We start from the raw sequence: 13,987 nt of genomic DNA, 5'->3' as shown, positions 1-13,987 counted from the left end.
TGCGCAGCATTTGTGCACCGCCGCCGGCAGTGTCAGCCAGTTTGCCGTGGCATACGGAGCTCCATCGCAGTCTTTAACACTGGTAGCATGCCGCAACAGCGTGGACGTGAACCGTATGTGCAGTTGACGGACTTTGAGCGAGGGCGTATAGTGGGCATGCGGGAGGCTGGGTGGACGTACCGCCGAATTGCTCAACACGTGGGGCGTGAGATCTCCACAGTACATCGATGTTGTCGCCAGTGGTCGGCGGAAGGTGCACGTGCCCGTCGACCTGGCACCGGACCGCAGCGACGCACAGATGCACGCCAAGACCGTAGGATCCTACGCAGTGCCGTAGGGGACCGCACCGCCACTCCCCAGCAAATTAGGGACACTGTTGCTCCTGGGGTATCGGCGAGGACCATTCGCAACCGTCTCCATGACGCTGGGGTACGGTCTCGCACACCGTTAGGCCGTCTTCCGCTCACGCCCCAACATCGTGCAGCCCGCCTCCAGTGGTGTCGCGACAGGCGTGAATGGAGGGACGAATGGAGACGTGTCGTCTTCAGCGATGAGAGTCGCTTCTGCCTTGGTGCCAATGATGGTCGTATGCGTGTTTGGCGTCGTGCAGGTGAGCGCCACAATCAGGACTGCATACGACCGAGGCACAGAGGGCCAACACCCGGCATCATGGTGTGGGGAGCGATCTCCTACACTGGCCGTACACCACTGGTGATCGTCGAGGGGACACTGAATAGTGCACGGTACATCCAAACCGTCATCTAACCCATCGTTCTACCATTCCTAGACCGGCAAGGGAACTTGCTGTTCCAACAGGACAATGCACGTCGCATGTATCCCATGCCACCCAACGTGATCTAGAAGGTGTAAGTCAACTACCCTGGCCAGCAAGATCTCCGGATCTGTCCCCCATTGAGCATGTTTGGGACTGGATGAAGCGTCGTCTCACGCGGTCTGCACGTCCAGCACGAACGCTGGTCCAACTGAGGCGCCAGGTGGAAATGGCATGGCAAGCCGTTCCACAGGACTACATCCAGCATCTCTACGATCGTCTCCATGGGAGAATAGCAGCCTGCATTGCTGCGAAAGGTGGATATACTTTGTACTAGTGCCGACATTGTGCATGCTCTGTTGCCTGTGTCTATGTGCCTGGGGTTCTGTCAGTGTGATCATGTGATGTATCTGACCCCAGGAATGTGTCAATAAAGTTTCCCCTTCCTGGGACAATGAATTCATGGTGCTCTTATTTCAATTTCCAGGAGTGTACATACAAAATTAGAAGCGTGGTTCAATTATCACAAGTATGGGACTTCTGTGAAATTACGGCATTAGGATAAATCTAACTTCAAACGTGGTCATTGCCACATTCAAATATGTCTCAAAAAAGTTTAAATACAGCCTAATACTAATTTATAATTCTATGAAACATTCTGTTGAGCGAAAACAGTTAACTAAACGATTCCTGAGCATTTGCTTCTTATACATTCTGGCTGAATGTAAATTTCCTACATCGTCACATGTTTATTAACGTTCCCGGTACGTTCAACTGCGTCGTAATGTAGCTGGACGACCGACCCACCAATGCTCTTGCGTTCTTCAGCGAACGCCTCAGCGAAGCAAGCTACATCACGGTTAGGTCAAAGTTCCTGCGAACTTCCGGGTAATTAGCCCTCTAAATGCCACGAGCTCTTCTTGCTGTGAAGGATCCTTAGCAGAAGCGGAAGTAAAGCAAAATTACGCATTGGGGTATTTATCTTTCATGTGTACTTATAGGCATGAAAATCTAGCTTGGGAAACAGTTATGAAACGTCAAATACTTGAATCGTAAGTGCTTTGGCGCTTTAGCGATTGGCAAGGAGCCAGAAATATACAAACTCTTTCTCTAGAGGAAACTACAACTTCGCTTGTAGTAAATGAAATGTGACATTTTCAGAACGGATGTTGAAAGATAAATTAAATAGCTCTTATATCATGGAATTATTCGTTTTGTTGAGGTACTATTACTACAGGTAGGAAAATGTCCGTAGGCCAGTATGTTTGGAACCAATAGCTTTAAAATAATTGAGGGTTCAGTTAACGAGGGATAGGGAAGGCGGAAGATCGTGACGAAGATGTTACGAATAAATTTGAACTTTCAACTCCCACGAATTATTGCAAGTATAAATTTTACTATCTGTTCAGTATGAAAATAACTGACGGTGAGTTTACCAAATAATTATTTTATAATAACTGAAAGAAAAATATTTAAGGTATGAAAATGAATTTTTGGCGCCATAAAACAACAGTTCGAATATTTTCCATCATTAAACTTTGTTGTCCTTTTCTCTTCCAATTTATTAGTTCTTGATGGTTCTATACTAAAGATCCAGACAATTTTTTACTGTAGGCTGGCCGTCAGTCTTTCAATATACTAGTAATTCTAACCCCTAGGTTCATGTACTACTTCGGAATCTAGCTCAGTAAACTTAAAAACCTAGATGGGGTATTAAAATGACGCAACAGAATAGTGATGACTTCCTCATATACTGTTTAACCTGCACTTCGGAAAAGTAAAAGAAAGAGAAGTGGGAATGAAGTTTAGTGTGCATGGAAACCAAGGACAGTATTTAATGTTCATAAATTGCAAGTTTTCACGGGACGTATATAAAAGAAAGAATGTATCATCGTCCAAGTACGAATTCCTGGCCAAAGAAGCATACTGATTTCGTAATAAAGGCCTTAATTTGACAGCGTATCTGTAGAGTACAACGTTGCATGGAAGAGGAGTGTCGACTGTGGAAAAGTAGGGACATTAAGAGATTCGTATCGTTTGATATGTGGTGTTACAGATGGATACTGATTATTCATAGGAAATGTAAGTAATGAAGACGTTGACCGTAGAACTGTTTGAAAATGACTGAATGGTTGACATAAACTACAATGGGGGGTACCTAGTGAATTAAGATATCCGGAAATAAATTGCATATGCCAGCGAAGAACGTAGGGTGAAATATATACTGGAAAGAGTGGAAGATGTTAGCTGTAAGTGCTCCTATAACATGGCGAGGTTGAGAGGCCATATCAAGTTAAAATTCCGAACGGCCATGGGGATGGGGGGAGCGAGTGAAAACCGATTAGCGAAGAATCCGTCCAGTGAATGTGGATGTAATGTCTCATTTGGACGCTAAATTAACTAAAAGGTGCTTTCATGAGTTGTGCAGTTGGCAGTACTTTCAGCCATGTACTCTACAGAGGTTTTCAGTGCAGGTTTACGTACTGATGTAGATATCATATCATGAAAATCGGTACCATAGACGAGCATCGCTCTCTTTACTTACACTTTAATTTGCAGCAGTCTAGCCACATTATTAGATTCAGTGGGCTCGTTATGTACTTTTGGAGAATCTTCAGCAAGGATATGTAGTTCTACGTGGAAAAACGGAGTAGGAAAAGAAAGAATTTTAAGCTATTTATTCTGAGAAATATTTGTCATTCATGAATGTTTTATTTTTGAGCTTCTTATCAAAGTTTTTCAAATACGTTTACCCAACGTAAGATGTTCGTTGTGAAGGAAAACATAAGACATCTCATGTTAACGGATTACTCACGAAGATGATTCATTGAGACAGTGCTTTAAATCTAAGAATAATTCATTTTAGAACAGGTTACCGAATAATAAAGTATGTACATTTCTGGCACAGCGACGTTACTACAGACGAACTGCACAGATTTTATTTCATGTTTTACCTTCATATTTCTTATACATGCCGTAGTTAACGCTAAATAACATACTGGCAAATGCTTTATGTAATTGAGATAATTATCCTGAAACTTTAGTAACAAAAAAAGGAAATGGCAAAGCGTCATGGCTACCCGTAGTCATTTCTCATATGAACAACAGAAGCGGCGTTTGACGATCCGTAATTCTACTGTCAAACATTACACAGGCCCGGTGTACCCTGTACCCTGAAGGGACTCTTCATTCCATCTGTCGAAACGCGCTAACAATTCCGGGGTCAGCCGACCGTCAACGTCGTCGTTTCCTATGCCCAAAGGGTCCTCCCTGCTGGCAGCTATCCGGAGCCCAGTGAACCGCCTCAGTGACTGAAACGTCTCCAAATGTTCCGTCAGCATGTTCACTTCTTGGTCAGTCAGCCTCTTGCCTAGGAAGTCTGCAGTTCTTTTGATGATGGCCTGAAGACACTGAAACGAGCGAAGAAAACATTTACGTGCATGTAACTTAAATGGAGTTAATACATTGTAATACTGAAATAATTGTTGATTATTTAATCTTTGACTATGAGTAAGAACGTCCCGATTTCGATTCTTGACACAACTGAATATGGGATAAAAATTGTAACAGCGATCGAATACTTTCGGTAAAAGCAGTCTCCCTCTTTCTGGAAACAGATTTGTCAAAGACGGATGAGGAGAGGAACACAAGTGCGAGAAATATCGAAACCGTATTGTTCGTCCACCATCTAGCTTGAGTACGAGTTATGAAGAGAAAGTGACCAATTATCAGTCAGTTTCTTTAATTGCCGTGATTACATAATTGCTCTGTTTCTAACAAATAAAACTCAATTGTCACCTGCCTGTTCCTTATCATCATAAGAAGAGGTAGCAGGATAACAGGCGCTTACACATGTTTTTAACCAACATCTAAATCTACATTAATACCGAGTTACTACTGAAGCGGGCATAACGCTGCGTGAAACTGTTATCGAGTTTAAGTTGTTTGTAGAGCACAACTAATTAACACCATAAGAGCGAAACTGTGACACACGTTACTATACACCAATTAAAAATTTTTATTTGATTCCGTGAAGTTATCTTCTAACAATATGTAATGTTTCTATCTTATGATGTGCCTACGAAATAGTGATAAAAATATTTGAAGACTTGTATCGATAGTAGATTTATAGTGGCAAGTAATAGTTAGAATAGCTTTGTCTTAACTACCGTCAAGATATTTAATGATGAAGAACATCTCACTTACTCTACATTCGATCATCAATGACTACGTGTCATCTTACGAAGTCCATGTGCTCTTAGATGGTCATAAATTGCTATCACAGGTTTTCAAACCCTTTGAGGTACGAAATTCTCTTTCAGCATATGAAATGAAATGAGCAGTACTCAGTTGATATAAATACACAACAATGACTTGCTCCAGTCCCTACTACTAATGACGTTGACAAGAACCAGACATGGAACGTATACTTTTCTCTACTTTTAAGTCACTTTTCTGTGACATACCTTTAAAGCGCCGGTCATTCTACAGCCCAACAGTTTAAATGCGCAAAAAAAGTTAGGAGATATACATGATGCATAAGCAAAAATCCGGCTGTGAATTACCGAGTCTCCAATGGCATTTTAAATGTGTAACTCTGCATCAACAAACACTGTAAACTCAGTACAGAATTGGAAGAACATATTGAAGCTTAAATCTTTGAGAGACTGAAAACAAAGATATTCGAATGACTGAAGAGAAAAAGGGAGAAATTATTCGACAAATTTTGGTGCCGGAAACGGATGTAGTTGGTGGATAAGTGTCAAGAAGCAGTAAATAATAAATATTTCTCTAAAATTCTCATATTCATTACATTTGTCAACAGACAGTTTATACAAACAAATGTTTCATCTGTTATGTTCCGAAATGTTACAACTATCTACCGTTCTTCGTAATGCTCCGGTCTTAGTTGTAAAACTCATCTACCATCGTATGCTATACTCTACTCTGTACAAGTGGTTTTGCATGTACGTTGTGTATCGTTCATACGTGCTATGAAAAGTTGTGCACATTTTGTTACACACAATGAAATATGATGAACGCTCTAGTTTTAACTGAAATTCCATTACCTGCTTCATTTCTTCTACTGTGTTGAAAAGTAGGTGCGGTTCTCCCGTCTTTTTCCAGAATCCCAACACATGGTTCCAGTATGGAGTGTAGAAAACTGAAAAATTGAAACAAATAATTGACTATATGAAATCAGCACAATTAATATGCATTCTGTGCCCTATAATGCAGCACAAAAGATGATATTGGCTTGGCATGTTGAGATCCTTTGTACATACTCTGCTGGCTCTTAAAATCGCTACTTCAAAACTATAACAATTAACGAAATTTATCGTAAGGACTGTGCATGTGTAGTAACGGTAGGAAGAATATGTAATTATGTCTATAGCTGATTTCTGTGTATACATCATGCGATATTTAGTAGGCAGTGTTACCATCTCTGGCGCGGCGTAAAGGAGCAACCAAGAACCAAGAGTTGTTCTAAGTGACGCGGTGCTAGTGTTGTTTCCAGTGTTGTTGTGCGGACTGGGGTTACTCATCTCTCTTTTCTTTCCCGCGAAAAGAGGAGACGCAACGCGACAATTGTCGCCGTTCTGAGAACCCATAACACTCCGCTCGTTATGTGTGTGGATACCTGCTGTGCTGTAAACGAGTCACTTCCTGAAGCAAGGTACTTGACGTGGATGTAAGATGCTGTACGGACGATACAAAAATATGTCACCAGCAATGCTAGTACGGTGGGGTCATTCAGATCCCACCTGGCATTGAATATGGCCCTCTCGAAGCTATCGATTCCGTGTTCACATGACAGTCATAGGGTCACAAAAAACGTGAGCAGCAACAGCAGACTAAATTGACCGCAATATTGGCACTATCAAACAACAACCCTAAAAACAAGCCAAAACGCGTTGTGGGATGGCAAGAAGGGGATGGTTAGAATAGTGTCAGTATTTCAGTCTCGAGCTGCAGGTAACATTCTTTATTTAAGCAGTTTCGGTCTACATACCATCATCACGTTCTCTTGAACAAATTACAGCGAGTCTTGGTCCGGCAGACAGTTTAAATCTGCCAGGAAGTTTTATATCAGCGCACACTACGCTGCATGGTAAAAACTGGAATCATCCCCCAGGCTATGGCTAAGCCTTGTCTGCGCAATATCCTTTCTTCCAGGAGTGCTGGTTCTGTGAGGTTTGCTAAAGAGTTTCTGTGACGTTTGGAAGATAGGAGACGAGGTACTGGCGGAATTAAAGCTGCGAGAACGAGTCGTTAGTCGTCGTTGGGTAGTTAAGATGGTAGAGCACTTGCCCATGAAAGGCGGAGGTCCCGAGTTCGAGTTTCGGTTCAGCGCACAGTTACAATCTGCCAGGAAGTTTCATATCAGCGCACACTCCACTGCAGAGTGCAAGTTTCATTCTGGATATTGGTTAACGTTTACTGACTTCAACTTAGGACGGCATTGTACGCAATGAAGCTTACCAAGTACTAAACCAAAATGTTGATGAAACTGAACACATATATTTGAAAATATGAATGGTACATGAAAGTTCTTGATTGTCAATGTAATTCGAAAATAATGTACCTCACCCATTGAACGTGCATTATTTGTACTTTTAATGAGAGTCAGTATTAAAAGTCTATTAGAAGGGTGTTTATTAAAACACGCTACCCGTTTCCCTTCGAATTTTGTTCAACTAGAAGGACTTTGGCTAGGCTCTAACTTCAATTGTTCTTTTTTGCGTCTGGATGTTTACACATTACGAAGACTCTCGGCTCTCAAGTGTTTTAAGTGCGTGTATGAGATTTTACGTTTTATACATGTTAGAACTGTTAACAAGACACAGAGCATGAACTGCATATAGTGCCGTTACCTAAATGTAAACAATTTTATGGCTAATATATAGAGACATTTTTCTCTTTAATTCTGAAAAGGTGACATTATGCGCTGCATTTCCCAGTAAATATTATTTTTAATTATCTATCTACATCTACATCTACATCCATACTCCGCAAGCCACCTGACGGTGTGTGGCGGAGGGTACCTTGAGTACCTCTATCGGTTCTCCCTTCTATTCCAGTCTCGTATTGTTCGTGGAAAGAAGGATTGTCGGTATGCCTCTGTGTGGGCTCTAATCTCTCTGATTTTATCCTCATGGTCTCTTCGCGAGATATACGTAGGAGGGAGCAATATACTGCTTGACTCTTCGGTGAAGGTATGTTCTCGAAACTTTGACAAAAGCCCGTACCGAGCTACTGAGCGTCTCTCCTGCAGAGTCTTCCACTGGAGTTTATCTATCATCTCCGTAACGCTTTCGCGATTACTAAATGATCCTGTAACGAAGCGCGCTGCTCTCCGTTGGATCTTCTCTATGTCTTGTATCAACCCTATCTGGTACGGATCCCACACTGCTGAGCAGTATTCAAGCAGTGGGCGAACAAGCGTACTGTAACCTACTTCTTTTGTTTTCGGATTGCATTTCCTTAGGATTCTTCCAATGAATCTCAGTCTGGCATCTGCTTTACCGACAATCAACATTATATGATCATTCCATTTTAAATCACTCCTAATGCGTACTCCCAGATAATTTATGGTATTAACTGCTTCCAGTTGCTGACCTGCTATTTTGTAGCTAAATGATAAAGGATCTATCTTTCTGTGTATTCGCAGCACATTACACTTGTCTACATTGAGATTCAGTTGCCATTCCCTGCACCATGCGTCAATTCGCTGCAGATCCTCCTGCATTTCAGTACAATTTTCCATTGTTACAACCTCTCGATACACCACAGCATCATCTGCAAAAAGCCTCAGTGAACTTCCGATGTCATCCACCAGGTCATTTATGTATATTGTGAATAGCAACGGTCCTATGACACTCCCCTGCGGCACACCTGAAATTACTCTTACTTCGGAAGACTTCTCTCCATTGAGAATAACATGCTGCGTCCTGTTATCTAGGAACTCCTCAATCCAATCACACAATTGGTCTGATAGTCCATATGCTCTTACTTTGTTCAATAAACGACTGGGGGGAACTGTATCGAACGCCTTGCGGAAGTCAAGAAACACGGCATCTACCTGTGAACCCGTGTCTATGGCCCTCTGAGTCTCGTGGACGAATAGCGCGAGCTGGGTTTCACATGACCGTCTTTTTCGAAACCCATGCTGATTCCTACAGAGTAGATTTCTAGTCTCCAGAAAAGTCATTATACTCGAACACAACACGTGTTCCAAAATTCTACAACTGATCGACGTTAGAGATATAGGTCTATAGTTCTGCACATCTGTTCGACGTCCCTTCTTGAAAACGGGGATGACCTGTGCCCTTTTCCAATCCTTTGGAACGCTACGCTCTTCTAGAGACCTACGGTACACCGCTGCAATAAGGGGGGCAAGTTCCTTCGAGTACTCTGTGTAAAACTGAACTGGTATCCCATCAGGTCCAGAGGCCTTTCCTCTTTTGAGCGATTTTAATTGTTTCTCTATCCCTCTGTCGTCTATTTCGATATCTACCATTTTGTCATCTGTGCGACAATCTAGAGAAGGAACTACAGTGCAATCTTCCTCTGTGAAACAACTTTGGAAAAAGACATTTAGTATTTCGGCCTTTAGTCTGTCATCCTCTGTTTCAGTACCATTTTGGTCACAGAGTGTCTGGACATTTTGTTTTGATCCACCTACCGCTTTGACATAAGACCAAAATTTCTTAGGATTTTCTGCCAAGTCAGTACATAGAACTTTACTTTCGAATTCATTGAACGCCTCTCGCATAGCTCTCTTCACACTACATTTCGCTTCGCGTAATTTTTGTTTGTCTGCAAGGCTTTGGCTATGTTTATGTTTGCTGTGAAGTTCCCTTTGCTTCCGCAGCAGTTTTCTAACTCGGTTGTTGAACCACGGTGGCTCTTTTCCATCTCTTACGATCTTGCTTGGCACATACTCATCTAACGCATATTGTACGATGGTTTTGAACTTTGTCCACTGATCCTCAACACTATCAGTACTTGAGACAAAACTTTTGTGTTGAGCCAACAGGTACTCTGAAATCTGCTTTTTGTCACTTTTTCTAAACAGAAAAATCTTCCTACCCTTTTTAATATTCCTATTTACGGCTGAAATCATCGATGCCGTAACCGCTTTATGATCACTGATTCCCTGTTCTGCGTTAACTTTATCAAATAGTTCGGGTCTGTTTGTCACCAGAAGGTCTAATATGTTATCGCCACGAGTCGGTTCTCTGTTTAACTGCTCAAGGTAGTTTTCAGATAAAGCACTTAAAAAAAAAAAAAAAAAAAAATTTCACTGGATTCTTTGTCCCTGCCACCCGTTATGAACGTCTGAGTCTCCCAGTCTATATCCGGCAAATTAAAATCTCCACCCAGAACTATAACATGGTGGGGAAATCTACTCGAAATATTTTCCAAATTATCCTTCAGGTGCTCAGCCACAACAGCTGCTGAGCCAGCAGCATTAATGAAGAAAATGTATTTATGTTTGAGTCCGCTAGGTTTATCATTTTTAAATAGTACTGTACAGAGCTATAAACTATTTATTTTATCTTTTACGTAATTTCTTTTAATTTAAATGGTGTCTGTTTTTCCGGGCCAGCAAATTTTAAACTTTTTCCATCGCATTACGACAATATCCTATTTAGCTGGAAGTCATGAATTCCCACCCGCCATTTCTCTTTCTGTCCCCGTTCTCTATTTCAGTTATTGGACCCAAAAATAGACTTCGAGAAACAAATATGACTGCTGATGTGTTGTAACTTCTATGCCGAATAGAGCATCAATGAACTGTAGCCTTGTTGTCAAAATTTTTCTTAGAAGAGGGATTTTCTCTAGCTCTAGCATAAAGGGAAATCCCAAACTAAATTCGTGTTATGATCCAAGTCTTAGTGTTTCCAGCCGGAACAAGAAAGACGTGTATTCTGTTGTTCACGTCACTGATATTACCGATGACGTGATTATGGAATGACATTTTTTGAATGCGTTTCCCAACAGCTGTAGAATATTTTGGAAGTTTGAAACACATAGCTGTTTTATTTACTGCAGATTTCAGTACCAAACCATCACTACGGTATGAAGGATCAATTAGCAATCACACGTCGTATTGACAGATACTATGACACATGAGTGATAAATCATTTTTCATGCTGTGATGGTGCTTTACTATCGAAAAGGTTGTACACAAGAAACAAATAAAATATTTCTGTGCTGTGCATTTCAGGAAATACGCCTTAATTAGCTACGTAGCAGTGTGTAGCATCTACACTCCTCCATTCTCCTAGTTACGCGAAGTGTTAGTGACGTCGGGATACTATTAACCAAATTGCAGTAACACGTACTGTAAACTACACGACGATTTGTTACCACACTTAACACTGTAGTCTGCTGCAGGCTAATGACTACAGACGATGAGCTAATAGGGCCCTACGTGGTTTATCTGTGAGGATAAATTATAAACGTGGATTCAAATAATGGCAAACGTCGCCGCTAACCTCAAGTAGTGTAAATAGTTTTGTAGAGGTTCAAAATTATACACTGCTGCGTTGCAGAACGTGTTCCTCTAAGCATTTGTATGGCACCGCTCAAAAATACAAGACATATTTATCCCTGTATCAAGAGCCCTGCCAATCTTCCAGCCGGCCGGAGTGGCCGAGCGGTTCTAGGCGCTACAGCCTGGAACCGTGCAACCGCTACGGTCGCAGGTTCGAATCCTGCCTCGGGCATGGATGTGTGTGATGTCGTTAGGTTAGTTAGGTTCAAGTAGTTCTAAGTTCTGGGGGACTGATGACCTCAGAAGTTAATTCCCATAGTGCTTAGTGCCATTTGAACCAATTTTGAGCAATCTTCCAGTGTCCGCCTCTGTCATGTGGTTGAGGTATAAGAGCGTCGTTGAATGATTACTTTTATATTCCATAAAGGACGATTGGAGATGCTATACCTGATACCACGTAGTTTTCTGGTGTTAAGAATTTATCTCTGTCCTGTTGATCAACCGTATGCTGCTATTAAAGCTAGAAAATGGTGATAGGGTTCAGCCACACGTAGAGTACCACCGGCATGGAACATATTAATATCGTCAAATACAGCTAATGGATTCTTATCGTACGCTCTACCTCTAAACATAGCGTTTGGTAATAATGTAACGCCTGAATAAATCAACAACGGGCTTCCATTTATCGACTCTAAATGCAAGGTAAATTGTGTGTGTCCTACGAAAACTTTTAGTACATAAGGTGTACGCGAGAACAGTCAGAAAAGCATGTCCTTTATATAAAGAATGAACACCACCTCATCACCTGGGAAGAACTACTGTTGTGCAAAGTATAGGCAGTGAGCGATGCACAGGATTCAACTGCGTGGTGTATTTGCTTAGCAGACGATGGAAGAAACAGTATATTAGCTGAATAGGATCAACCTCACTGTCTCTTACGCCTCTGCAATCGTGTTCCTCGGCGTCGCCAGTCTCACTGTGATACACAGGACGTGGTTGCTTAGTAATATCACATACCCACAGTTTATGTCTTTGCATCAAACTAACTACGGACCAGTAGTCTTATGATCAACTAACCCCGACGCATAAACGACTCATTACGAATCTGCTCAGTTCACATCTTCATATACTCAAATACTCCACAAGCCACTGCGGAGGGCACTTGCACTAATACCATCAGATTCCTTTCCCTTTACTTTCGTGTAATGAACGAGGTGAAAACACCTTTGCGCGTGCCCTATCTCTATTTTTTTCTCATGATTTTCTAAACGCAACAGACAGGGTTTCGCGAGAACTACGTGGTCTTTTTTCCATTAATTCCTATTTAAGTTCTCCTAGCATTTCTCTTACTCTAATCAGTAAAGGTATCATTAAACCTACTAAAGTGCAATACTCTTTATTACTCAATAAGGATGGATATGCAACTATCACTTAACGGTTCACGAAGATAGTCCGCGCTCTGACGTCATAAACTTGTAGACACACACCAAGAGAAGACTACAGAGAGTCTTTGGTCACTCAAGTACATCCGCACCGACGTATTCGCAACCAAGTTTGGACCCAAAATGCAGCCCAGTCACGTACGCAGAGCGCCAGCGAGGTTGACACATGTGGACAGCACGATACGGAGTGAGATAACACTGCAAGACGTAAGAGGCCAGGGTACGGTAATAGGTCGTAGGTGCTCTCATCGGCCGTAGCTTTATTGAGCGTATATCTGACCAAACAATTACAACACCCACCCCCCTCTCCCGTCTAACTGGTCCGTTGGGTTGAAAGTGTCCTTGTTGATAGCTGGATCACTGTACTGGAAGGCTATTGTGTGTTGTTGTGAATGGGCAGTCCCACAGGATTTTCGATGTCCATCTCGACACTGGGTGATTGCTATAGTTGCGCTGTGTCCTCTACTTGTGGCGGGAACTCAGTTATGATGTTGGGATTAACTGGTGTTGGTGTTCCAGTGTCTGGTCTCTGTGTCCCCAATCCATCACTGAGGCCCGCCGTACCTGTTGTTGGTAATCTGCTTCTGTCTGGCTCCAGGGCCAGTGGTGCTTGGCTCGAAGTTGAGACCGTTGGGCTTGGGGGCAGGTGGTTTATATACTGTACTGGTACGGCACCATTGGCTTTCTCGGTGCAGCTCTGCCGTCCAGGGGTGGCTTAAGTGACGTTTTCTAGATATCCTGGAACTCTTTCGGAGATGCGACCCAGTACCTCTGTGCGCTCCGTGCCCTAGTGCTCATGAGCACCTTAAACGTGCAGGCGAATCGTTCGGCTTCACCACAGGAGGTTCGTTGGAACGGCTATTTTTAGATGCATGATGCCACATCGAGAACTCTAGATGAGAACTGAGGGCCTTTGTCCAAATTGATTGCATTTGTGGCACACTGAGTGGCTAATATTATCGACAAGGGGCTTATTGTTTCTCTTGGTTTAGTATTTGGCATTCGAGTAACATACGAAAATTTAGTGTATGTCTCGATGACGATGAGACACATCTCTAGGAGGAATCCACGTTTACGGCCTCTCACTGACGTATCGGCGTTGCCAGTCGAAGAACCGTTGCGAGGATATTGATTCGGTTGACGTGCGGGTTCTGCAGGACTTTTCCCTCTTTATTGACATACATCGTGCAAAATAATAACCCTCTTTATTGACATACATCGTGCAAAATAATAAAAAATCCTGGTAAAATTAAGAAGTATACCTCTGAA

At 42.2% G+C, this 13,987-nt stretch overlaps 1 protein-coding gene across 2 annotated transcripts in view; it reads right to left on the bottom strand.

The window, feature by feature from the left end:
* Positions 1–3,860: 3,860 nt before the first annotated feature.
* The window catches only part of LOC126088110 (luciferin sulfotransferase-like), an 88,225-nt gene continuing 78,098 nt past the window's right edge, over positions 3,861–13,987 (bottom strand). For both annotated transcript variants that reach the window (XM_049906205.1, XM_049906206.1), the window contains exons 5-6: positions 5,842–5,936; positions 3,861–4,182 (exon numbers count right to left, since the gene is read on the bottom strand). In XM_049906205.1, coding sequence (XP_049762162.1) covers positions 3,919–4,182; positions 5,842–5,936 — 359 coding nt within the window. In that variant the 3' untranslated portion in view covers positions 3,861–3,918. The remainder of the gene's footprint in view (positions 4,183–5,841; positions 5,937–13,987) is intronic.

This window comes from Schistocerca cancellata, chromosome 6 (genome assembly GCF_023864275.1).
Source record: "Schistocerca cancellata isolate TAMUIC-IGC-003103 chromosome 6, iqSchCanc2.1, whole genome shotgun sequence".
NCBI lineage: Eukaryota > Metazoa > Arthropoda > Insecta > Orthoptera > Acrididae > Schistocerca > Schistocerca cancellata.
This window is presented reverse-complemented; position numbering and strand designations above follow the sequence as displayed.